The sequence below is a fragment of the Anas platyrhynchos genome, chromosome 3, assembly GCF_047663525.1.
Source record: "Anas platyrhynchos isolate ZD024472 breed Pekin duck chromosome 3, IASCAAS_PekinDuck_T2T, whole genome shotgun sequence".
Taxonomy (NCBI): Eukaryota; Metazoa; Chordata; class Aves; order Anseriformes; family Anatidae; genus Anas; species Anas platyrhynchos.
The window spans coordinates 39,756,899-39,781,510 of NC_092589.1; the positions used below are offsets into that span (position 1 = coordinate 39,756,899).

The 24,612-nt window shown below is 35.8% G+C and overlaps 1 protein-coding gene across 2 annotated transcripts in view; it reads left to right on the top strand.

Annotated features, from left to right (window-relative positions):
- The window catches only part of SRBD1 (S1 RNA binding domain 1), a 127,735-nt gene that overhangs the window by 14,692 nt on the left and 88,431 nt on the right, over positions 1-24,612 (top strand). For both annotated transcript variants that reach the window (XM_027454080.3, XM_027454081.3), the window contains 6 exons: positions 542-677; positions 5,241-5,344; positions 9,373-9,480; positions 16,770-16,927; positions 18,211-18,301; positions 19,355-19,462. In XM_027454080.3, coding sequence (XP_027309881.3) covers positions 542-677; positions 5,241-5,344; positions 9,373-9,480; positions 16,770-16,927; positions 18,211-18,301; positions 19,355-19,462 — 705 coding nt within the window. The remainder of the gene's footprint in view (positions 1-541; positions 678-5,240; positions 5,345-9,372; positions 9,481-16,769; positions 16,928-18,210; positions 18,302-19,354; positions 19,463-24,612) is intronic.

Genomic DNA, 24,612 nt, shown 5'->3' on the forward strand with positions numbered 1-24,612 from the left:
TACCTCTCTTTGATCTAAATTGTAATTTTGATCTAAATGTGTAATAATCTCAAGGAGCGTTCAGGAAGCTGTATTTAGGATCCCTGTTGCTTGTAAAAATAATGAAAAATTTTACAGGTGTTAGGTGCTCAAAGCAAGAAATGAGTTCTGAGGATGGGTAGGTTCAAAAGAGATTTTGTGTTTGTATAACATAAATTACTTCTGTAATATTCTCTGCAACTTCTCAAAATTTGTTCTGTAAAGTTGAACTAATAACTGACCAAACTGAAGTCCAGGTGGTGGCTTTTGCTTATCCTTCACTTTCATGAGAAGGTCTGTGTTCAGCATTTCCTGAGAACTCTTTGAATTTCTTCCCTTGGTATGTTTCAGTTAGTATATATTAGGTCAGTTTCTGCATTAAGGTATGTAGTAGGTCTGTGACTGATTACAGAGTTGACATAATTTATAATTGGATAAGCATTGTTTTTTATTTAATATGCATTAATAGCTTTTTGCAAGTTTTATGCTAAAATACCTAGTAACATTTGTTTCTTTTATTTAGATGTCAGCAAAGGTACATTTGTATCCAGTCAGCCTTGGCGAAAGTGTCATCCAAAAATGGAAATGAAAAAGATATTGATAAATTCCAGCTATACCATGAGTTTTCTTGTAATATAAAAAATATTCAGCATCATCAGGTATACCTTCAAATTTTGTTTTTCTTTTTCTTACTATTGTAATTAGCACAGATAGCTTTACTTTTGAAGTTTAATTACCAAATGTAATAGACTTCACATTCTTCAAATACAGGTCAAAGATGTTAATCTCTGCACTAACAAACAGAATAGAGGACTGTATCTTCACTATGTCTATTGTCTAACTAATTCTCATTAAAGCAATATTTATAATGGCATAGGGATCAGAGATTTCATTGCTGGTATGACTTATTTTCAGTGTCAGTGCCATGCCCTCAGTTCCTTCCACCAGTGACAATTGCACAAGTTTTATCAGGAGAGGGATAAAGGATAAGTGACAATTTATTGTCTGTGTGGAGTGAGAATGGGTTATTGCATAGTTGTGGAAGTTGCTTGGTTAGAGTGTAAGTATTTGAAGCAAACTTGGATAAACTTATTCTTTGTTTCCTTTGGATGCTTGCTGCAGCACAGACCCCTCAGACTGTGCTTATGGCTAGAATGCTCAGAGCTATTTGGCATCAAGCTTGTCAGGTGAAAGTGGTGAGAAGTATCAGGGGGAAGGATCCAGAAAATTAAAACTGGAGATGATCTACAATTGCAGCTCTTGTCAGCAGCAGTGTCACGTAAAAGTTAAACAATCTAGATAAAGAAGCTCTGCAGAACCCCTGAAAATGGGTTTGTTCTGAAAGTCAACGGTGTTCCCTTATGAGACATCTTAGGTTATCCTAAGCCCCAAGTCCAGTTCCACATGACTGGGAAAAGAATTGGGGGACAAAGCCAATTTACTGGTGTCTGAGAAGCTGGTGTCTTGATAGTTAGGCTGCCCCCATTACTACAGATCAAAGTTTGATGCAGTCAGTACATTTGTCAGGGCCTTTACCTGGGTTCATTACTAGTTGCAAACTGAATTGTTTCTTGGTTTGGTCACAGTTAAGTAGCATTAAAACAAAATTGTCAACTGCTTCCATCCAGAAATGTTCTTTGGCTGCCTTATTCTGCAGCAGAATAATTTATTGTACGCTACAATTTTAAAACAATGCAATATTTTGAATTTATCGATGATTTTCTTGAAATGGATTTATTATTCACACGATTTTGCAACATATATGGGTTACCTTTAAATGCTCTTCCGACCATTCCTTCCAGTATGGATGCTGTTAGGTGAAAGACTAAATTGCTTCGTTTGGCTGCTCTTCTATTGAATGGACACCTCAGCAGTCAAAGACTCGAGCTTTTCCTGCACTGAGAGCTGAGTTATGCAATGTGTATTGGGCATATGAGTGTTTTCTGGGATGATGGTATGATTTACCTCATGTTCAAGGCATTGTTATTTTCCCTGTTTTACGTAAAGAAAACTGTTGCTCAGATAGAGCCAGGGCTCTAAACCGGATTTCCCAAACCTACTTAGCACTCTGTCCATGTGCACTGTTTATCATCTAGGATGTGTCCTTTTCATGTCTTTTTGATGTTAAGTTTAACTCAAGCAGTTCTGATTTATTTCTCCTTTCATCAGGAACCTTAAATTCTCTTCTTTTTTTTTTTTTTTTTTGTCCCTGCTTTCCAGTGAAGCTCTTGTAATCACAGGTTGACTCTGCACTCTCACTTGTATTTCATTTCCTGAATACCACTCATATTGCCTATTCTAACATATTTAAGATTCATAATACGGAAATATTCAAGTCGGAGTCATTTGATCTTCACTGAGGTTTCAAGGCCCTGGGTACATCAGGGCTCGTTTTTTCGAGTCAAGAAAGAAACATTTTATGATCATCTCTGATGTATGCAGTTTGCTATTTAAGTTCCCTGTTTTCTAAAAAAAAAAAAAAAAAAAAAAAAAAAAAAAAAAAAAATTGTTCAATTTCCTGATTATTTTATCAAGAAAACTTGTTTTTTTTTTTTTAATCAGAGTTTAAAGGGAATGAGCTGAAAGTAGATTCTTGTGTTACCTGTAAGAGGATGAACTGTCTTTATGGCCAAAGCGTTTGCAGCCTTGGGGGTGACTTGCAGAATGTATTTAAGTAAGGTCGAGTGGTGTTCAGTAAGCTGTAGTATGGTCCTGTAGTTGTACAGCTGTGTGTAGCTGAAGCTGTGTATGTGGTAGTTCAGCGTTTTCTGTGTTGCTGAAAGGCATCATTCTGTGTGGTGAGATATGCCGTGGAACGATGGAGATGAGACACTGGGAGAGATGGAGCCAGGTTTTTTGCTTGAAAAAGTTAAAATACTGAATGTGAAATAAGAAAGAACTTGTGTAGGAAGTCTGACTCCAGATTTTGACACAGTCGGATGGCTGTAGGTCCCTGCAGCTGGAATGTCTTGCTATCATGAGGAGTTTCATCCACAGTTCCTTTCCCTGGCAGCAGAGAGAACAGAACTGGGCTCTTTGAGGATACGGTTAGGTAGCTATACCAGTGCTGCCACAACTAAAACAGAAGTCTTTCAGGAGTGTGTTTGATTTATTTTATTTTTTTTGACTAATTGTAAGTAGTTCAGCAGTTGTATATGCTTTGGGTTGCCTTCCTCTATTTGTAGAAGACTGAATTGGTGGGAGGATAAGGATTTATTCATGAGGTATAATGTTTGAGGCAAGTGCTCTGTTTCAATCTCACACTTAAAAAAGAATTGGAAATTAAAGTCCTTGGTAAAATATACAAAACTTAGTGAATCTGAGCAAATCTGGGGCACAGAGGAGAGCTGTGAAATAGAAAGGGTGTTGCATTTTTGTGATAAGCAGAATTAGGTTTGTTATGCATTTTGTGACTAGATTAAATAATTGTTCTTGCTTTCTTTTTAACCATCTGTATTTTATTTTTTTGCTCTTAACCCTTCCGCTGGATCTGTTCATGTCTAGCATAAAAGCAGTCTTTTCTCCAGAACTGAAAGATTACTTTGTCTAGAATAGCTGTATCTGAATGTTAATTAAATAGATTAATCTTCATTATTTTAAGAAGATAAATTGACTAATTGCGTTCCTCATTGAGCATTTCCTAGATGATAGCAGTTCTCTGAACGGATCTCACTTCAAACAGGAGAGGCAGATTTTTTTCAGAATAAAAAAGTAGAAAAAATATTAGCTAGCGCAGTGCAGCTGGTTTAAGTTGAGGTGACTGACACGTTCCACAGACGGAGCGCCTGTGGAAAATGTGATGCAAATCTTGACCCCGCTAACAGCATGGTGAATGATGACATTATAATTCTATCAGATGCATTCTTTGTCCTGAGCATCATTTTGATTTCGTTTTAGCTTGACATTTAGCTTTTCTCTCTTTTTAAAAATAAAATCAGAATAAACATGAAAGCATTTGATTTGTTAAAATGTGTCTTTCTAATCTCTACATGAAAACATTTGCTTTGGCAGTCAAGGTACCAGATGCTATAATATTTCACATGCAATCTTTATTATTAGCTTTGTTGTTCAATGATATGTCAGGCCTGGTATGTCACAGGAGCAGTAGGGCTGAGGAATATAAATTGGTAGTATGTCCTGGAGTCATTTTAAACCATTGTATTTAACATATGTGACATGTCTGAGTTAGCTAGTGATTGAATTAAAGTTCATGATTGACACGGAATGCTCTGTTGTGACAGTGCTTAGGGCCTGCTACGTACAGCAACATGTGTAGTAATACAAGAATGTCAACTTCTAGCGGATTTTTTAATTTTTATTTTTGCACTTTAAAGTATTTTGGAAGGGAAAAGGAACTCTAAAAATGTGTTTTATCTGTAGCTTCTTTTAAGTGTTACTTTGTATCTAAAATACCTTGGTTGGTGAGTTTCTTCACTAAAACTATAAGGTCCCTTTCGGGTGACCATTCCTCATCTTCAGAGTGAGATCAGACTAGGAAATGTCCACTAGTACCCTCCAGTATCCACCACTTGCGTTGTCATCCTGTCTTTAAAGGGGGAATCAGACTTCCATTTAAAATAAGACTGCATGCAGATAGCACTTCTACAGCGAGATTTATGTTTAGATCATGAATATGCGGTTGTGTATGCAAGACTGCCAGAAAAGTGCATACATTATAGGCTGCAGTGTTCATTAAAGAGTGCAACTACAATATTTTCAGCTGTTTATGAACTAGGTGTGAATAACTGAAAATTCATCATACTGAGCTGACTGCCTTTGTGTCACAAGCTCTGATTTACAATTAATTTTAAATTTGGTTGCTCTTGGGAAACAAAATCAAGGACTAACTTTTTCCCTTTGTGATCTCTAGCTCTGATTGTGCTCACTTTTCAATTCATTTCTTGAGTTTTCATTTGCCTTATAAAATTACCCAACCAACTAAATTCATGCTGACTTGTGTTGTAAGTGTATTTAAGATAAAACTGAATCTTGGGATTGCAGACTCAGTGAAAAATGTATGCTTTGTTATGCCATGGTGTGATTTAATCTGTGTTTAAATTGTGGATGTTATCTGTACAACCTATTACTTTGTGAACTGATTTACTGTACCACCATCATGATTTGCTACAGAATGTCAAGCAAGCGCGTACACAAATGTTGATAAGTTTATCTTTTGGATATTTTGTGTGTCATCTGTCTCTGCCATTTATGTTTGCACTCAGATTCTGGCCATTAACCGAGGGGAAAATCTGAAGATCCTGACAGTGAAGGTCAACATTCCTGACGGGGTGAAGAATGAATTCTGTTGGTGGTGTGTCAATGAAAGGTCTGCATGGATACATGTTCTTATGGAAGTGTTTTTTTTGTTTGTTTGTTTGTTTTTGTTTTTTTCCTGTAGACACCTACATACTGAAATATACCTCACATGTCTTGTTACATTAAGAGAACAATTTAAACAAATGCATATTAGACGAAGCTATTAAATGGATACTTCTTACTCTACATTTCCCACTGCAGTGGCATTACACAAAAAAGAACATGCCTTTGGCCATTTCTGGGAAATTCTGGCTCCGTTCTTCAAGCAATTGAATTCTTTAAAAAAAATAATGTGAAGACATAATGAAAGGCGAATGTATTTTCAATTTGAAATATGCATCACATCTGTAGTCTTCAGCAAAAGAAATTTGCAGAATGCAATGGAATATACTTCCAACTTATGAAAAATAACTTTATATGCCCGATTGCAGTGATTAAAGACGGCTGCCTCAGATTTTAAACCAATAAAGGATGCAACTTTGAAATCTGCATATGTCAGGAATTTTGTTAATTGACATGGCTATAAAAATGTACTGGATTTAATAGACAACCTAAAAGTGGTTGTGTTCAATCCATAATTTTAAAATATTATGTGACCTGATGTGTGTTATGATCTCTGCTTAAGTCAGAAATTTTTGGATGATTCTCCTATTTCTTATCAATTTGCTCTGACAAGTTTCTTTTTTTTTTTTTCACTTGTAATGAGACCCGTTTCATATTGCATAATTTTGATGGCTTTTTTAAGAAGTTTTGGTTAAATATATTTTGTGCGGTATCTCTGTTACTCTTTGTCTTGGAAACTGCACTGTACCTTGATTCTCTCCGTTGGAGAATATTGTGGTCTAAACCCTGTGCATCTGCCTTCCACATAGAATCACAGGATCAGAATGTAAAAGACAGGTTTATCTTTCTTAACAGGCTGAGATATTTAGCACTGTTGTGAGTATATCTTAAAAACCTTTACCTCTGCACCTTAAAATTCAATTACCAAATGGGGCAAAGAAGACGGGGGGGGGAAAAAAAAGGCTTTTTCAATATATAAAAGCAAATATTTTTCTTCTATACCGAGTCCAAGAAAGAATGTGGTAAAAATGCACATTTTCACTGTAGAAAATTCACAGCTCTGTTTCTAGCATGGGAGCCTGTGAAAGAATTAAAATGTTGTTTCACCAGATAATATAATCTAGGACTAACAGGAAGTCACTTTTTTTTTCAGTAAAGTATCAGGATTAATAAACACACTGAAGTTTAATTTTAATAAATATAATGGAATTTCCATCTTTCTTACACCCTCCCCACCCCCACGCTCTCCCATATATTCTGTAGGCAGAAAATAACTACCAGTCTTGCTTTTACTGCATCTGTGACAGAATTTGGAAGCACTGTGAGCCACAGATAATGGAACAGCTTGTCACTGCTACACAAATGAAAGTGGGATGTAAATTGAGATATTCTTGGTTGATTACACTTTTGTGAGTCATCCTGAGATAAAAAGAATATTGACCTTGGAAATGGAACTACATATTAATACTTGGCATTTTTGAGGCTACATACGCTCATAGCTTTTTACTATTTAAGGGCAACTTCTCCAGCACTAGAGAATTTCAGAAGGAATGATTTTAGTAGATATTGATGCATTAACGTCTATCACAGATTCTAATCTTCCTCATTTGATTGACGACTGTTATCGAATTGGCAAATATTTCTTACTCAATGCGTATTCTGCTCTGCAAGCTTGGAAGTAATGGTCCAACGGTGGTAATTGCATTATTTTCATTGCATTGATTTACTGGATAGAGCAGAAGGTTAAGAACACTTGTTTAGGGCAAGGAGTTCAAACCTTTGCAGAGGCATTAACTGATTTGCTGAAGGTCACACACACAATCAGGTGCAGAACTACAACCTTGCTACAAAGTTTGCCCAGTGTTCTAGCCACAGGACAGTATCATCTACTGTGTATTGAATTAGTAGTAAATATACTGCCCTTCACTTGTTCTTCTGAAGTTAATTTTTCAGCATTAAATACCAACAGGATGGAAAGTGAAAAGACTTTGAAAGACTAGAACTCTTCATTAATATATTGAGCTCTGTGTAGATGCTTTGAAAATACTGTTTTTTCTTTGCAAATGCAGAATATTTTATGCCTGTAGGAGCATCTATATTTTCTTGAAATTTAGGATTGCACTGAAATCTCAGGAGTATTTGACCCTATGGAATGTACTTCTTTACCAGAACATGGGATTTCTGTAGTTTGACAGCGTACATAGCTTCATTAACATGAGAACTGTTAAGGTCCTGAAGATTTAATTGTGATGTGGGACATGGGGAAAGGAACAATGAGAAACAGCCAGAAGAAGGGCTGCTTAGCTGGCTTTGTGCGTAAAGGTGTGGTGGAGTTCTTCCTTTGGAAGGGGAGTGAATTTGTTTCAAAGTGGGATTGTGTCCTTGAAAATGAAGTTCAGTGTCTGATAATCTTCTTCGTCAGTTTCTAGACAAAATTCTCAAATACTGTGTAAAGGCCATGGTACAAGGCTTTAAAGGCATGGTTTATGTGTGGTTGCCAATTTGGTACAAGTTTCATGTAGTGTCTTGGAGGAAAAACAAAACTCTGCTCTTTGTGCTTCAGGTCTAAAAGCCTAGATGTGCTCTTCTAAAAGCTCTTCCTGGAACGGTTATTAGTTGATATGAGTGGTTCTTAATGTGGGCTATGTGAGTGTTGATGGGGTTTACCCTTTGAGGTGTATTAGTGGTCTAAGCCATTTATGCTTATGGTGATCCTAGTTGGGAGCACGTGCATGTAATAGAGCTGATGAGTGGAATAAGAAGGTATTATGTATATGGAGGTTCTCTAAATAGGGCTTCATTTAAAGGGCTTTAGAAGTCAGTTCTTGATTAAATAATTGAGAAGAATCTGTTGTTAGAGGAAAGGTTAACTGGACTTTGATCTTTATAATTATATACATATGTTTATACTTTTTGCATAAAAGTGGTTTTTCCTCTTTCCTCACAAAGTACTGGAATGAAGGAAACAGTATTTACTATGAATTGAACTTAGTATTTGGCTGTTTTTTCTTTTGCAGCAATTTTAGGATTTCTAAAAGAATGTTGCTTGAATCATTTTTACTTGTGTATAGGTAGATAATAAAAACGTCTGCTGTGATAACCAATTTACAGATAAAAGATTTACTATCTAGCATTAGTGGATGAAACAGCAGGGTGAAACAGCTGCCAAATTTCCAAATTCATTCCTGTTTGCGCTGAGGATACTTCTTGGGGGTAATGTAAAGTCATACTTGCCACCTGTACAAATTTCATTTTTATAGAAATGGATGGCAATAAGTGGATTTAAACTTTTGGTGGTTTTATATGCATATGGAAAAAGTCTCTAGTTACAAATAAGTATAGTAGAACTATTTGTAAAAGCTGTTTGCAAAGGGTTGATGAGGTCATGTGGCTAAGCACTGAAAACTCTGGAAGTTGTAAAACTAAGTGGTAAGCTTAATTCTGCTCCCATGTCTGTGCATTGATATAGTGTTGACTTGATCACATATTTCTCAGCTATTATGTACACAGATACTTAGAAAAAGAAAAGCTGTCTTGGGAAATTGTAGAGTCTGCTTAAACAACTGAAAAGCTGTCTGGGTAGGAGCAGTCAGTTGAGGATTCTTAGCATTTCTGAGTGAGTGCAAGTAAACAAAGCAAAGTCAGAAGTGAAATTCAGTCCTGTTTTTTGCCTTAAAAAATTATCCAGACATTTTAACATATCTATCTATCTAATCACTTTGTAGTTAGAGACCCAGGCATGTGAAAAATACACTGAATGAGGGAAAGCATGGATGTTATCAGTATTTTTAAAAGCAATGAAAACCAAAATAGTTGGACTGTAAAAGAAAATATTCAGTCTTACTTCTATTTGAGCATAATATACCTGAGTGTCTCCCTCCTCCCTTCTCCTTGGGAGTACAATCTCCTTTTTATTTGAGTTTTTTTATACGTGTTTAAAGCATTTTTTGATTTTGTTTTTCTGTTCTTATGCAGATGGAGACCAAAACAATTTTTAAAACCAGAATTAATGAGGATACTACGAAACTCAGTAGAGGATGCATATAAACGCCTTATATATCCTCTCCTCTGTAGAGAATTCAGGTAAGCCCAGAATGAAGGCATATTTTCATAGTACCTATTACTTAAATATTCCCTTCTCCTAGTTTTATAATATCTTTTATACATTTGAAAATACGGGAAGTCTTTCACTCCTCTGTGTTTTCAGAAGAAAACACAAAGTAGTCCTGTGTTCAGTAGATGTAATTTGTGACTTTTTCCGGTTTATGCTAGGATAGAGAAATGATTTTTCTGTTAAGACATTTTGCATGCTTTACTTGTTTTTGACTTTGCTTATACATTTATGAAGTATGGTATAGAGAAACATTACAAAAATAGAGTTGCATCATTACCCTCTTATTAGCGTTAAAGTTTTATGTTGTTGAGTTTCCCCAGTGTCTCTTCATGACCCAGCAATAGTACAGTCAGGGACTTTATTCTGACTTCATTTCTTTTTACCTGTTTGAAAGAAACATACAAAGCAATTGTTATGGCTGGAAGTGTCCCTAGTGTTTGTTGTCTGCACTTTTTGGTAAATGCAGTAGTCAGTGTGTTAGTCTGATACCATTTTTGTGGATATTATAATGGCACTAGAGAAGTCAGTCATTTTATTTCTGATGATACTGTAGTAATAATATCATCAGATAGAATGCCACTTTGTGAGATCTATGGTACTGTTCTAAACTTAAAACTTAAGTAAAAAGTAGTAAGAGTAAAAGTAGTACTAGATAGGGTATTTCCATGGTTAAGTGTAGCGGTTTACCATGTAATTGAAATGATTGAATATGTCAGTCTGCATTCTGAAAGTGTTGTCTTCTAATGATGTTAGGTTCAATTTGTATTTGAAGTTTTCATTCGTGGCTTTTTTGAGGCTTCACCTTGAATACTGTGTTCAGTTTTGGTCCCCTCACTACAAGAAGGGCATTGAGGTGCTGGAGTGCGTCCAACAAAGGGCAACAAAGGTGGTGAAGGGTCAAGAGTACAAGTCTGAGGGGCTGCCAAGGGGGCTGGGGTGGTTCAGCTTGGAGAAAAGGAGACTCGGGGGAGACCATATTGTACTTTACAGTTACTTTAAAGGAGGCTGTAATGAGGTGGGGACTGGGCTCTTATCCCAAGCACCAAGTGATAAGACAAGGGGAAATGGCCTCAAGTTGCGCCAGGGGCGGTTTAGGTTGGATATTAGGAGTAATTTCTCCTATACTTAAAGAGTTCTGTGGCATTGAAGTAGGTTGCCCAGAGAAGTGGTTGAGTCACCACGCTTGGAGGTCTTCAAGAAACATGTAGATTTGGAACTTAGTAACATGGTTTATTGGCAGACTTGTCAGTACCAGGTTAAGGGTTGGACTGGAAGATCTTAGAGTTTTTTTCCAAGCTGAATGATTCTGTGATATTATGATTAATGCTAGATATGATAGTAGACCAAATATCAGATTATTTTTCTTATGAAAAGGGAAAAAAAGTCATGCCTGCCATACTTCATGATAAAAGGAAAAGCAGCAAGGTTTGTCTTCCTCTGAGAGCATAGGCAGCCAAAAGCACAGTCCTGCTACCTCTTACCCATCCATTCTGCCATTCTTTTTTCCAGCCTTCTGAATTAGTATTAGCATCTAGGATGAAATTAACTCTATTCCTTTCTAGGTAAGAACAGGCCTTTTTTTCCGCAAGAGCACCTGGCAAGATTATTGTCATGTTGGCTAATGGTACTGATGCTGTGATTCATCTCTTTGGAATACAAGAGTGACTGCCCAAGTATTGTGTGTTTGATTTGGGCAAGGCTTCCTGGTATGAGACCTAAATTTTAAAACTTGTTTTGAGGTAGTTGAACTGGAGTGTACGAGAGACCTTGTTTCTCAGATCAGAAGTGTTGAAATGATTTGTGCCAAAATGGCTTGTGTTGGTTATTTAGAATATTAGGTATCTGAAATCTGCAATCACATTGTGAAATGTAGTTCTTCCTTACCTGCCTGGCTGCTCTCTGATGTTTCAGCTCAAACTGGAGTTGTTTTTCCTTGTTTCTCACAGGCATTGTTAGATGGATGTTCAGTGTTCTTCCTGGTAGAGAAGAACTGTCAGCTAGTTTTGAACAGCAAATATTTGTAGTGGCTTTTGGGTTTCTTCATTACAGTATGTTGTGTTTGGTCATTATTTTGCAAGTGAAATTGCATCACATCTTTTGATTAGTCACCCTATGGTGAGCTTATCTTTTGCTAATGTGGATTTCACTGTTCTTGAAAATGAGTCCTGACTTATTTTTGTGACCTTAGTATGTGACCTTAGCTACTGCAGGGTAGGCATTGTTTGGCCAAAGTGATGAACGTCTCACGACAGTGAGTCCAAATGTTGGCTTCTGTCAAATGGGTGTGAAAGTCTTTTTCATTCCTACCCTTCTCTAGAATCAAACTTAAAACAAAGATAACAGACTTACCTTTTAGTGGGGTTTGTTTTTTGTTGTGAATAGTCAAACTGTGACATGAGAATTCTTTTCTTGTGTTTTTGCTCCATGGTTCCTACCACAGGACTGTGCCCCAGCACATTTAACTTTTTATTCAGATTTTAATAACAAGAGGTGATGTGTATAACAGTATGAGAGCTGCTGCAGCAGTAGGTTGCTGCAGGATTTTGTTTCCTTAATTACAAGACAAACACACACGACTTTCTTCCCTACTACTTCATAGATGTAGCTCATAAGTCATACTTGAAAAGAATACTAAGCTTGCTGCCTGTTCCTGAGTGGATGTCTGCTTATGTTTTACTCATTGTGATAATTTGACATGATTGGCACTGTCTGGTTAGGAAAAGCTGAAACTGCTCCTATGGAGAAGAATGTAAAGCACCTGCCAGTACTATTCCTGGTCCATGACCACTTAACCCCTTAGCCTTCTTTTATTATTTTCCCCCATACCAGGAGCTGATTTTTAGGACTCTTGCAAAGGGCTGCTGAAGTATTCAGTACCTCCTTTTAGCATTAATACCTCCAATCTACCCCATGCTGGTTTTTTTTCTTTTCATTTTATTATCATTAAATGTTGGAACAGAAAGTTTCCAAGAATGTATTGAAATTTCTGGTGCTTCTAGTGATCAGAAGGATAAAACTTGCCAGCAAGGCGGCTACCTTATTTATTGTTTAATTTCCTTTCTTTCACTCTGTCAGATACCATCATTTCTTGTATCTGGTATAATAATGTCCAGTGTTGCTTTTGGCACTTTGAAATACTTTTTATCTTGTTGCAGTTCTGCATGGAAGGATTCCATCAGGATTTGTTGCAAGTGATGTGGCATGGCCATTTTTTAATGGATAATCCTTTCCTAATTTTCCATGCTTTCTTGAAGTGAGTGGTTTTCTCTCTTCTGTCTTTAGGGACATAAACATTTCTCTGTATATCTTGTTTCACACCTGAAGCTAGTTTGCAGATATTTTTCCAGGGAAAGGATTGCCTCTAAGACTGTATATGGAAGTGGGGAGTTCTAAATCTCAGTTTAAAAATCGACTCGTCTAACTTTGAATAAAGAAGCTAGTAAGCTGTGATTAGCTTACTTGCTTTGATTCCCTTTTTAAAGTTCAAGGGAGGGGCTCAAAATTCTGACTAGGTCAATACTTTTTCATTAGGCAACTGAAGTTGTTTGTGTGTTGTTTTTTTGGTGTTTTCCTGTTGTTTTTTTCGTTTTTTTTAAATTTAGTTATCCATTTTTATTTTATTTTGTTTGTTTTTTTTTAAACCAAATAATCATTCATTTTGTGTTTGTAGAGAAGGGCTGCTCTCCTCCTCTGCCTTATCTCTGCCATATTAATGAGAACTGTCACAAATTGCAAAAACATGAAACTAGGCATCTAGCCATTTGGATGAAGCCAATTGTGCTCTGAAAAAGAAAAAAAATAAAGCCATTTTTTGAGGTAGCTTAATATTTGTTCAAGGATCAAATGACTATTCCAAACTTAAAATTAAAGGCCAATACTTGGGACAGTAGATCATGTCATTGACACAAGTGTTGAGTGAGAGACAGTTAGAGAGAAAAGAGACGTCTATATTTGAAATTAAAAAATACAGGATATTATGTAATAGAAAGGACATACATTATGTTCCCCCTACGCACCTGGCACTTTCAGTAACATTTCCTGTTACTATAAAAGTTTCTGTATATCCATGCCAATTTTAAACATGATTTCCATAAGGCGCACATAACTAATAGCATGTGTTTAGGGGCAACTTTAGTTCCTGCACAAGATTCTCTTCACAGGTGGACTGATGTGAATTTGCAGCGTGGGTGGATTTAGCCTCGTGGACAATAGGGAGACAATATCTCTGGGATAGATGGAAAGCTAGAATTCAGCCTTTATCTGTAAAAGCCTCCAATTCAAGAGCGTTTAACTTTCCCTTGTTTACAAACCAGATTTCTATGCACAGGTGCTGGCTGAACCTCTGTTGTGCATGTACATAGAAGGATCCATACAGTTGTGAGGTTTAGGTATTTGCTTTTTTGTCTCTGACCTCTTACAAATTACATCCAGTATTTCTGGTAATTGCATGGACTAGAATTCAGTAGGCACCTCCACCAATTACCTTGGATTCCCACTGGAAGAAGGTGGTTCTGTGGTTTGGGTTGCTTTTATTTAATGTTTTAAGAATGGGATGAACTGTATTGTATTACAGAAGGATGCTGCAAGACTGAATGGCAGGAAATGAAATGGCAACTGAAACTCAGTCAAGATGACTGTGAAGTGATGCTTGTGAGGGAAAGTAATTCTCTTTTTATATAGAAAATGATGAACTCTGGTGCTACCCTGGCAGTCAGGAAAGTGGCTTTGGCACTGTGGAAGATAGCTCCATGTAAATGTTAAGTGCTTAGAAAAGATTATTTAGTTGAGGAATAAAGTCTAAACAGAATCATTGATATAGCTTGCTTACATTTGGAATTCAGACCCCCTCAACTCAGAAAAATAATAAAAATATAGGTAGTTAATAATTAATCAAACTGGAAAAGGCCCAGTGAAGGGGAACAAGGTATGAAATTGTTTCTGTGTAGAGGGTTGACTGGGCTGCAAATTCTCATCTTGGAAAAGAGAAGATTTAACAGAGATGGAGTGTAAAGAGTGGCACAGAATTTCCAGGAATAAATTTTTGCTCTCTTCTGGTATAAAATCTACGGGGACCATAAAAGTGAAAAAGAATCAGCCTCCATCCAAAAGGTGGCAGCTATTCTTGCAGTTTGCCATGGACCTGTAGAACTTGCTGCTAAAGGTTTATGTGGATGCAAGATCAAGATCTGTGCATGGGTTCAGTGGGATACTGGCTGAGTAGCTGGACAGGAGATTTGTTGTGGACTAATAATAAGACAAACATTGTCAAGCTCAGGAAATAACTCTGAGCTGAAAGCAGTGGGAGGGTAGGATAAGAGTCAGGAGTATTGTATACCCTTCACCATCTTTCTTTAAATAACATCTGTGTTAATTCCGTACACTTGATACTGGAAAAAAAAAAGTCTTTTGCTGCATGTTGGTAAGGTATTTTCTTTAAGAAAACAATGTTAGAAAGAACTGTTCACAGAGCTTCAGCACAATACTATGAAACTGAAATTTAGCATACCTATGGAGGAAAAAAAACACAAAGAGTGGTGGTGGTGGTGGAGAGGTGTTAAGTTCCTTATACACCAATTGCCCACTTGTCCCAAAGCCTGTTCTTGTGTTTTGCAGTCATTTTACTTGTTTATTTCTTTAAAATATTTTTTCCTTTCCTTGGTTGCTCCAACTTTCAAAATGGACACAATGGGCTGGCAGGGAGGGAAGTTGTGAACCAGCTATGTGTGAAATGCAGCTAGGGTTGCAGAAGCTACTGCTGGCAGTAACATCTTTTTCTGAACCCACAAGCTGCACACAAGAATTGTGTGAATGGCTGAGAGCTGGAGAGACAAGCATTTACCACAGATTGGCAAGAGGACCTCTAGACCACAAATGAGAAATGAAGACTTTTTTAGATCCTTCTGTACTGCTGTGGGATGGGATAGGGCTGAGCTGGATGTTTGCTGGATTTTGGGATTGCTCAAGTGAAAATTCCTAATTTTTTCCACATTTAAAGATTATCCAGAACAGCTTCATATCCATTTGTGTCAAATAGCCTCCATGAGAGCATGAGAGTTGTTTGGTTTGTAGTCTGCTTGAGATTCGGATGTTGTGCAATGGTTGATTTCAGCAATTTGAGTAGTACCCTCACCACCATGTTCTTACAGAGTTAGGTTAACTGGAATTCGTTTTTTTTTTGTTTTTTTTTTTTCTTCTGCGATATTATATTTTTCAGTGATGGGTATAAGGAAAAGGAGAAGGAGGGCCATGGCAACTCAAATTCTTCAGAGGCTTTGCTGGACTGCTTTTGCTTGCCGAATTCTTGCGGTTATGGACAATGTAATGGAGCTGAAAATGTCAATGTGTGTCTGCAAGAAAAAAAACACGTATAGATAATGAATATTTGTGTCCGCATTGCTTTTTCAGTTTTGCTCTTTTATGTAAGATGCTGTACTGAGACAAAAATACTTGTCCTTACCAATCATTCACTGGACACTTTTGACAAATAAGACATCATGCATCTTGTTCACCTTCACTCAACAGTGCTGTGAATTGTCTCACATAGCCCTGTACAGTAAGAATTCTTGCTTATTGTCATTGACATCAAATAGTCCACTAACTACTTCTTTCAGTTGAAGAACATGCACAAGAAATGTAAGGAATATCATGATCCTGGGATCTTTCTGGTTTGTTTGGTTCTTAGGAAGCAGAGAAATCCCTTACAGAAATGCATCAAATCTACATGGTTTTGTGATACCTGTTAAATAACTTAATTCATAGATGGAGCTAAATGCCTCAAAAGTCATGGTGTATTAACAATTAATTGGGTAGGCCCTTGCACATTCTCTCCAGTAGCTCTCAGCCTAAATGATCATCCTTTTTTTTGCTGGGTAGTGATTTTTTTTAAAAGTGAGAAATTACTGTAACTTCAGTCTGTGTCTTCCTCAAATCTGTTTTTCTTTGTAAGTAGGTATCAGTTTTAAAGGGAAGCTGTTCTCCACTCAAAATTATGAGTTGATGTTTGAATATTAATTGGTATGTGTACGTTTTTGTTGGTGTTTCCATTACAGTGCTTGTGTTGGTTTACTTTCTTATACAGTTCTCTGTGGTTCGAATTGATCCTTTTTTTAAAGTTTCCAAAACATGAGTGAAAGTCTAATACTTAGTTAGAGATGATGAAAACATAAATGGAAAAAAAAACTTATAAATTTGGAACAATTTGAAAGTGCATTTGAGAACTAATTCAAGGAAAAATGATGTTTAATTTCATCTCTCCAAGATCTAAGTTGACATCTGATGCAGAGAAAGAGTCTGTGATGATGTTTGGGAGAAATCTTCGGCAGTTGCTTCTGACCAGCCCTGTGAGGGGTCGTACTTTGATGGGAGTAGATCCTGGCTACAAGCATGGCTGCAAGTTGGCTATTATTTCACCAACCAGTAAGTTTCAGTTTAAAATACTAATCTTTTTTGAAAGGACTGTTAAAAAAAAAAAAAAAAATATATATATATATATATATATATATTCAATTGCAGAAGGAGTACTTTCAAAACCATACATTTTATCAAATAGCTTTTTTTTTTTTTTTTTTGGTTAAGCTTTTAGTGGTTTTCACACATCCTGTCTTGCAAATTCCTTTCTTCAGGCATAAAGTTAAATTTCTTGCACATGGATTTCAGTGTCTCCTTTGGTATTATTACTCTTTAATAAAATAGAATTTAAAATTCCCTCTGCCTTCTTGAATACAAGTTCAAATAACTGTGCCTCTCCGTAGTCACCAAAGAGAACACCTGGCATTTTTATTGTTTAACAAAGAGTTTGAATTCAAAGTGCTTTCTATAAATTAGTGTTTTTTTTTTCATGGGTAGTATCTTGGACATCTGGACAGTTTATCAGACCTTTTGTTGTGTTAAAGTAGTATGTGTGTTAATGTGATAAGTCAGAAATGTATTTGCAGAACCTTTTAGTTAATTTTTAGACAGATGTAGAAGACAGCCTTTCCAGTGCATCATAGCTTGATCTGGGGATACACACCTCTTTAAGTGCAAAGAGGAAATTATTTTTCTTATTTTGTCTTTGCTTTTGACTGGAAATATACAAGCCCAGGGAGGGTATAAGAAATGTGTTTCTGACATGAGTGAAAATGGCAATGAAGCTGAAGTAAATAGTTATTAGCTTGCATTGTACCACGAGCTCTAAGTATCAGTTAACACATGGTTATTTCCGAATTTGATAGGTGGGATCGTGGTAAGAGCTGACAGTGGAGTTCTGGTACTCTTGGAATGCAGGTCTATAGACTGGATTCCTAATTGTCATCTCTCTTTGGTGGATGTGCCTTAAAAAATAAAAATTACTAGATTATAGCATTGAATCTTTTGCAGTAAATTGCTACTTTTCTCTTTTGATGATATAATATTTTACATGCCTATTATGACTACGTGCTCATTATTTGTTATTTGGATATGGTCTTGGGGAAATGGAAAATGTATCAGCTCATTTTGCTTTGGCAGCCAAAGCATTTTTGGCCTCTGCCCACCATGCTTTTCTTCTAACCAGATACAAAAACAAAGGGGAAAGGTGGCTTATTAAAAAGCTTTATTTGTGAATCATCAAATTAACTTGAGTAGTTCAGCAGGAAATAGCTTTGGAATATGTGGTTTTTTGTTTGTTTTGCTTTTGTCTTTTTTATTTTGTTTTTAAATGGCTTTGCCTTTTGTTCCAGGTCAGATACTCCATACTGATATTGTCTACTTGCATTCTGGTCAAGGATTTCGGGAAGCTGAGAAGATAAAGAGACTTTTACAACAGTTCAAGTATGTTAAGGAAACTTCCATTTCTTATTCTTTCTCCCTAAATGTAATGAAAATCTCCGCAGTATCAATACTGGCCTTTGGGGAGAATCAAAATTTTACTGATTTAACTGGAATTATTCTTGTGGTTTTTTTTTTTCTGTACTTCAGAACTTATTTTCCTTTGTGCTCATGCTTTTACACAATCTATACATTACAAGCATATGAAATGAAACAATGACCATGATTAAGATTGCACGCTATGAATGTATTCCCATAAAGGTCTGTCAATCCGTTTATTTTTAGGAATAGAAATTACCATTCAGCTAAGGTACAAAGATAGCTACACTATCTTCCCTCCCTTCCCACTCCAAACCGCTCACTGATCTTTCCCTGTTCCAAAAGCCCTGTTTATTTTTAAGAAGATCTTCATTAAGCAAAAGAAACCCTGCCCAGATAGATCTCCAGATGAACTTGCAAATAGGGACAGCATGATTTTATTGTATTGAACTGTTTTGGGAACCCTGATGGACAGACGTCAGCTCACTGAATCAGTTGCGGAACGGCCACAGCATACAGCTGAGTTTGTCTTTAAGCATTAGATTGGGTTTAAACATTTGTGATGATAGCTGGTTGCCTCTGACTGCTCCCAGCACAGCCAGTAGTCCTGCAAGCTGTTGCAAACTATGATGTTTCCATTAAGGAATTAAGATTCTTATTGCTTGTGCATTCTTTTTTTCTTGATGCATAACAGATGAAAGAAATACCAGGTGAATGGGTTTGAGGAATGTAAATACATAACCCTTCTTTTACGAATATGAAATACCGTTGTTTTTTTTTTTCCCCAGCTATTGCCATTCTTACAAATGAGTGATAACTTTGACTCATCTCTTCAAGTCCCATTGAAAACCTGATAAGCACAGTGTGATATTACAAGGAATAGGTTCTTATTAAATACGGCCATTGTGTTGTGTAAAATAAGATGTATTGGTCATTGATGTACACTGAACATTATGTATGAAAAAAGACTAAAAGAATAGTTAAAAACAATTGTTCTTTTTTCTACCCCACGCAAAGCTGTAGCACTGTTGTGATTGGCAATGGCACAGCCTGCAGAGAAACAGAAGCTTACTTTGCTGATTTAATTATGAAGAAATACTTTGCACCACTGGATGTTGTTTACTGGTAAGATGTCTTTGCTTGCCATGGTGTTTATCTGTTCAGCATATTTTAATTTAACAGGCATTTTTTAAACTTAATGTTTTTAAATGGTTCTTTTTGTTGCTTTGTTCGTCTTTGAGTCAAGCTTGACCCATCCTTCTAGCCAAAGAAAAAGGGTGTAGCTCTTCGGAGCATGAAAGTAGCTCTCCTAAGTCTGTAAGAGACTCAGTGAGGCAGTTTATTTTCTCTTCCTGAGATTCGCTCTGTTGATATTATGACAACAAAATATGAGAGAATAGTAGCTCCAACATCTGTGTTTGGCATTGTGTATTTCTTGATAGATGGAGTTTAAATGCAAATGATAGAGCTTGTGTGGAATGGAATGGTATGGAATGCTTGCTAATTCCCTGTGTGTTAAGTTGTCTGGAAATAAATATCGTATTAATACTTAGCAAATGTTTTGTTGATACCTAGTGACTTGTCCTCTTACAACTTCAAGTTTTATCCATTACTTTGTTGAATTCAAACTAAACTGTTCTGCTTTTGGTTTTGATGATAACTGTGCTATATTGCTTTCTTTTCTTCCATGTGGAACTTCTATTTTTTCGTATTCACACCTAATGTATTTTTTAAGCATTTTTGGTGATTGGCATTGGATTATCTTTTGTCCTGAAGTTGAAGAGCAATATTTACTTTTAACTATCTTAACATGCTGAAATAAGTTACCTAAATTATTGATAAAGTTCTGACCTTTTTCTTTTAAAACTACTATATACAGTTAATGGAACCTTTTTTTACATAGGTTAGGAAGTTATTTTACAGATATGTTCAACAAATATATTCTTCCTACTACATTATACTTTAAATTAAAATGCACTGTTTCTTTGTTTCTCAAATGAACTTACATTTGCAGCAAGGCCTGGTATCTCAATCTGCTTTTTAAGAGACATAGTAAGGATTTTCTGATTTATTTTTTTTAATGATTTGCAAAGGAAGGAGCCTTTTCAAGCTTCTGTGAAATTATGCATCCTATTTCTTGAATCCAAGTACAAAACAGCAGATTTTTGTAGACTGTAGAGAATGAAAAATACTTCATTCTGTGTGTTTCTTGGCAAATGTTTTATTTCACTGTTGTTCATTTCATATAGTTTAAAAATTCATTATGGTAACATAAACTATTTGTCTGAAAGTAATAGTGATTTTATTTATTGGCCATATGCTCCAAAATGGAAATAACAGTTTAGTTTATACAGAAAAAATATTTATGCAATACTGTGGTGGATGGTTTTCATACTGTTTTCTTCTTTTGCTTCAATATTTTCTCCCTGTTTGTAGAGCAAGATTATAGAATTTGCAAAATAATTGATGGGGGAGGGAGGAAGAGTAGAGCTTAGAAATGATTAAAAGCTCTGGTGAAACAGGAATTAGTATAAATGCTCTAAGGAAGAAGTTACATAGTTTACCAAGTCAGTTACTACCTCTATAGTTCTTTTACTTTTCATTTTTTTTCCACAAAGTCTTGTGATATTTGTAGGAAAAATCTATGAATACAGTCTTGACTTTCAAGATTGATTCCTGGAAATGAAAACTACCATTATCAAAACAGTTATTGCTCACCGCATTTATTTCTATTGTATTAGAGTTAATGGTATTTCCTTATAATGTGCTCGTCTGATGAAAAGCTGGTACCTACTTCAGATTTCATATGTAGAACACTGAGGTACTGTGTAGTAAAAGAAAATTTGGAAGAATGTAAGTTTTTTTTTTTTCCTGTTGTTGCTGTTGTGCTGTATGTTACAGGTGATGCTTGATGCTGTTGACCTTTGTGGCCCCCACACTGTGTGTGTGTGTGGTACAGATAAACTGGACTTGTGGTTCTAGCATTTTTTTCTCACATTTTGACAGTTTTGACTGAGTTTTTTCTTGAAGATTTAGGGTTCTTATGTTGCCTTTTCTACTATAATGGTTTTATGTCCATCTAATTGCCTTAACCAGTGCTGTACTTTCCCAACCATGCTGCTGAATCCTGCAAGGTGGTTGCTCTGTTTGTTTTCTAGCTCCAGAAAATGCTGAATCCTGCAAGGTAGATGGCTGTTTAGCTCCAGAAAACTTCTCCTTAATCTCCTTGGTATTTCTTAGTAATAGAAAGGAAGGATGACTCCAGATATACACACTTGATAATTGAATGAGATGCCTGGAATTTGTCAGTTTGAATTCAAAAACACAAGCAATGAATGGGGAACAATTAGTACAGAATCATCACTTGAGCAATGGGTGCCAGTAGGCATGCATTATGAGAACTGCTCTACCATTTGAGGGGAGCTATGAGTAACAGCTTGGAAGAATATGTTCTGGTGATCGTCTTATTAAAAATAAAATAAAAAAGTCCCACAGACGATGCATTCTCGGATCACACAAAAGATTCTGTTTCCATGTATAAAGTCTTTCCTTGATGATGTTGTATTTTCATAAACATTTTCTCATGATAGAGGAAAACGAGGGCATTGTACATAGGCTAAACAGAAATATTTAACTACTTCTGTGGAAACCCATTGTATGCTTTTGGGATCAAGTAATGTCTGTGAATTATTTTGCATCTAAAGTCTATGAGAAGCAAATTAAGTAACGTTGCAACAGGTCTTTCTTAAAGACCTGCTCCAGCAGATTGCAATTGTAAATAATTATATAAAAAATCAGTTTTGTGATTGAAAAGGAAAATAACAACAAAGACAAAAAAAAAAATCCACACCTCAGTACTTAAACTGATGAGTTGTATCTAACACAATACCATTTTCAAAGCATTCTGCCTCTTGGTAATGCACTAAACTGCACAAAGTTGGAAATCCTTAAATCCTTGCCTAAAAAATTGAACTCAGTTAATTATTCTGTGCAAGTTTCAGATAATTGCCAATGATATTTAATTTACAGTCCTTTTCTCAAAGGATTCAAAATGTGAAATTTCTGGGCAGATGTTTGGGTTGTTTTAAAATCAGAACCCCAATTAACTTCTTAAGCTGTCATTCAGAAAAGGCATTTAGAAAGATAGAGAGGCGCTACGGACTTTGGCTTCTTTGGGAAGTAAAGCTTGTAATATGATATACATTTTATTTATTGGTTGGAAGTGGAGAATAGAATCAGAATTGTTTATTAAAATAGTCTCTTCATATTATTTTTCTGTCCAGTTCATCATACGGAACTTGAATCATGCATTTTCAATGAAAGGAGACAATAACGAAGTGTGTTAACTTTAGACGGAAGCGTGTGCAGTTGATGCATGCACAAATAATCTTGACAGGTGTGCTTTCTAATCAAGGCTAATGATAACCACCTGAATACTTGGTGGTTACATGTATGTCTATGCATGTCCACTGTAATGCCACTATGCATTTATTTATCTACAGAAATGTGCTGAAATTCTCTCCAGAGCTAAAGTCCTGGGCAGTCATTTTAGAGTTGTACATGAAGATATTCCCAGACTTCAGAGTCTGACTCTAGCAAGCACTTAACCACAGGCATCAATGAGAATATACAGATGAGAAGGTGAAATAGTGACAATAATCAAATGAACTGATTCTCACTTTAAAATATTTTGGTTATATTTGTATCAAAAGAGATTTCCAGAATAATTTTGTTTATGGGAGTCAGTTTCTTTCAAACATAACTATTTAATTTTATGACTTCTTTGTGTTTTACTGATGCTAATAAATATACAATAAGCAAACTATTAAAATAACAAATCCTCAGCAATGGCAATTACGAAGTAAATATAATTTTACTGAAGCTTGCCAGAGAGAAGACAAATCAGAAAAGACAGTGGTAGGAAATGAAGCATGTGACACACTTTTTCTTGTGGCTTTAAAACCTGTCTAGATTCAGTTTGACAGTTTTTGATTTAAAGCAAATATTTTTCACTATTTTTATAACCAACACGCTTTCAGATACCTACATCCAACTTAAATAACTGCAGGACTTTTTTTTTAAAGTGTAGTTTCCCTTTTAGAGCTATGTTTATTGACTTAGATTAGGACTGGACTAGAGCCCAGAGACAGTCATATCTAGTCTTCAGGTTTTTGTTACAAATCAGTTTTTGTTACAAGGTTCAATAAATATTCTTGATTATTTATGTTAGTTCTATTGTGAGTTCTTGCCAAAGATACATTGTATTATAACCAAAACAGATGTTCTGCTTTAGACAAGTGTATTTGTTTTAACAGGACCAGAAATGTAAATGAAACAACAGTGTGTTCAGCGTTAACATGGCAGATGATGAACTTTTAGGATTTCATTGGCCATTTTGGATTAAATTAAAATCTTGAAAAAAATCAGGAATCTTATTCCATATTTAGATGCAACTGCAACTGTTGTTCTTTGATTGCTGCTGGTTCTAGGCATCTTGGAAATGAAAGCTGTCTGAATGCCAGATGAGCTCTACTACAGCAGGACAAGATGAGCAGCTCAATCATCATATTTGGAAAAATGAAATCACAATTTTTCTTTCTCTTTCAGTGGTTCCACTGTAACAGTACAGGCACGCCTTTTCACCCAACTTATATATATTTGTTATATATATAAATTTTATATGTTTGTTACATTAAACTATTTCAGTTCATTTTTTTAAAAAAGAAAAAAAAGTTGGATAGGTGTCATGAATTGCTGGTTGTTTTCAGCAATTGGTAAAGAATGCAGCCAGGCAAGTGTATTGGGGGTGGGGGGGTGTTGTTTTCTAGGTGGCTTGGTATTTGTTTTCTCTTATGCTTAGTTTTAACATAATATGTTAAGTTAAATGCTTTTCTGCAGATTACAGAAAAATCTTTCCTGACTCTCAAGGTTTTATAAGAAGTGTAATTAATAATTTACTGCTGCTTAAGTTCAAACACTTCTGCACTGTGACGAATAGGGGAAAGTCTGTAATGTGTTGTAAAGTTCTCATTTGGTTTTCTTTAACGTTTAAATTGTCTGCTTTAGAATACTTAGAAATGTTCTGCTAAGGTAGAATAGGACTGTTTAATACCTTTTGAAGTTGGACTTTGGTGGCAAGAAATTGATTTGGAAATGTTTGTTCTACAGGATTTTAGGTCCGCTTGTATTTTATAGGTGTCTGCACATGCTTTAAATATCCTTTTCAATTTAAATGTGTGTTTTATGTTGTTGAATATCTACATTATGCTCTCTCA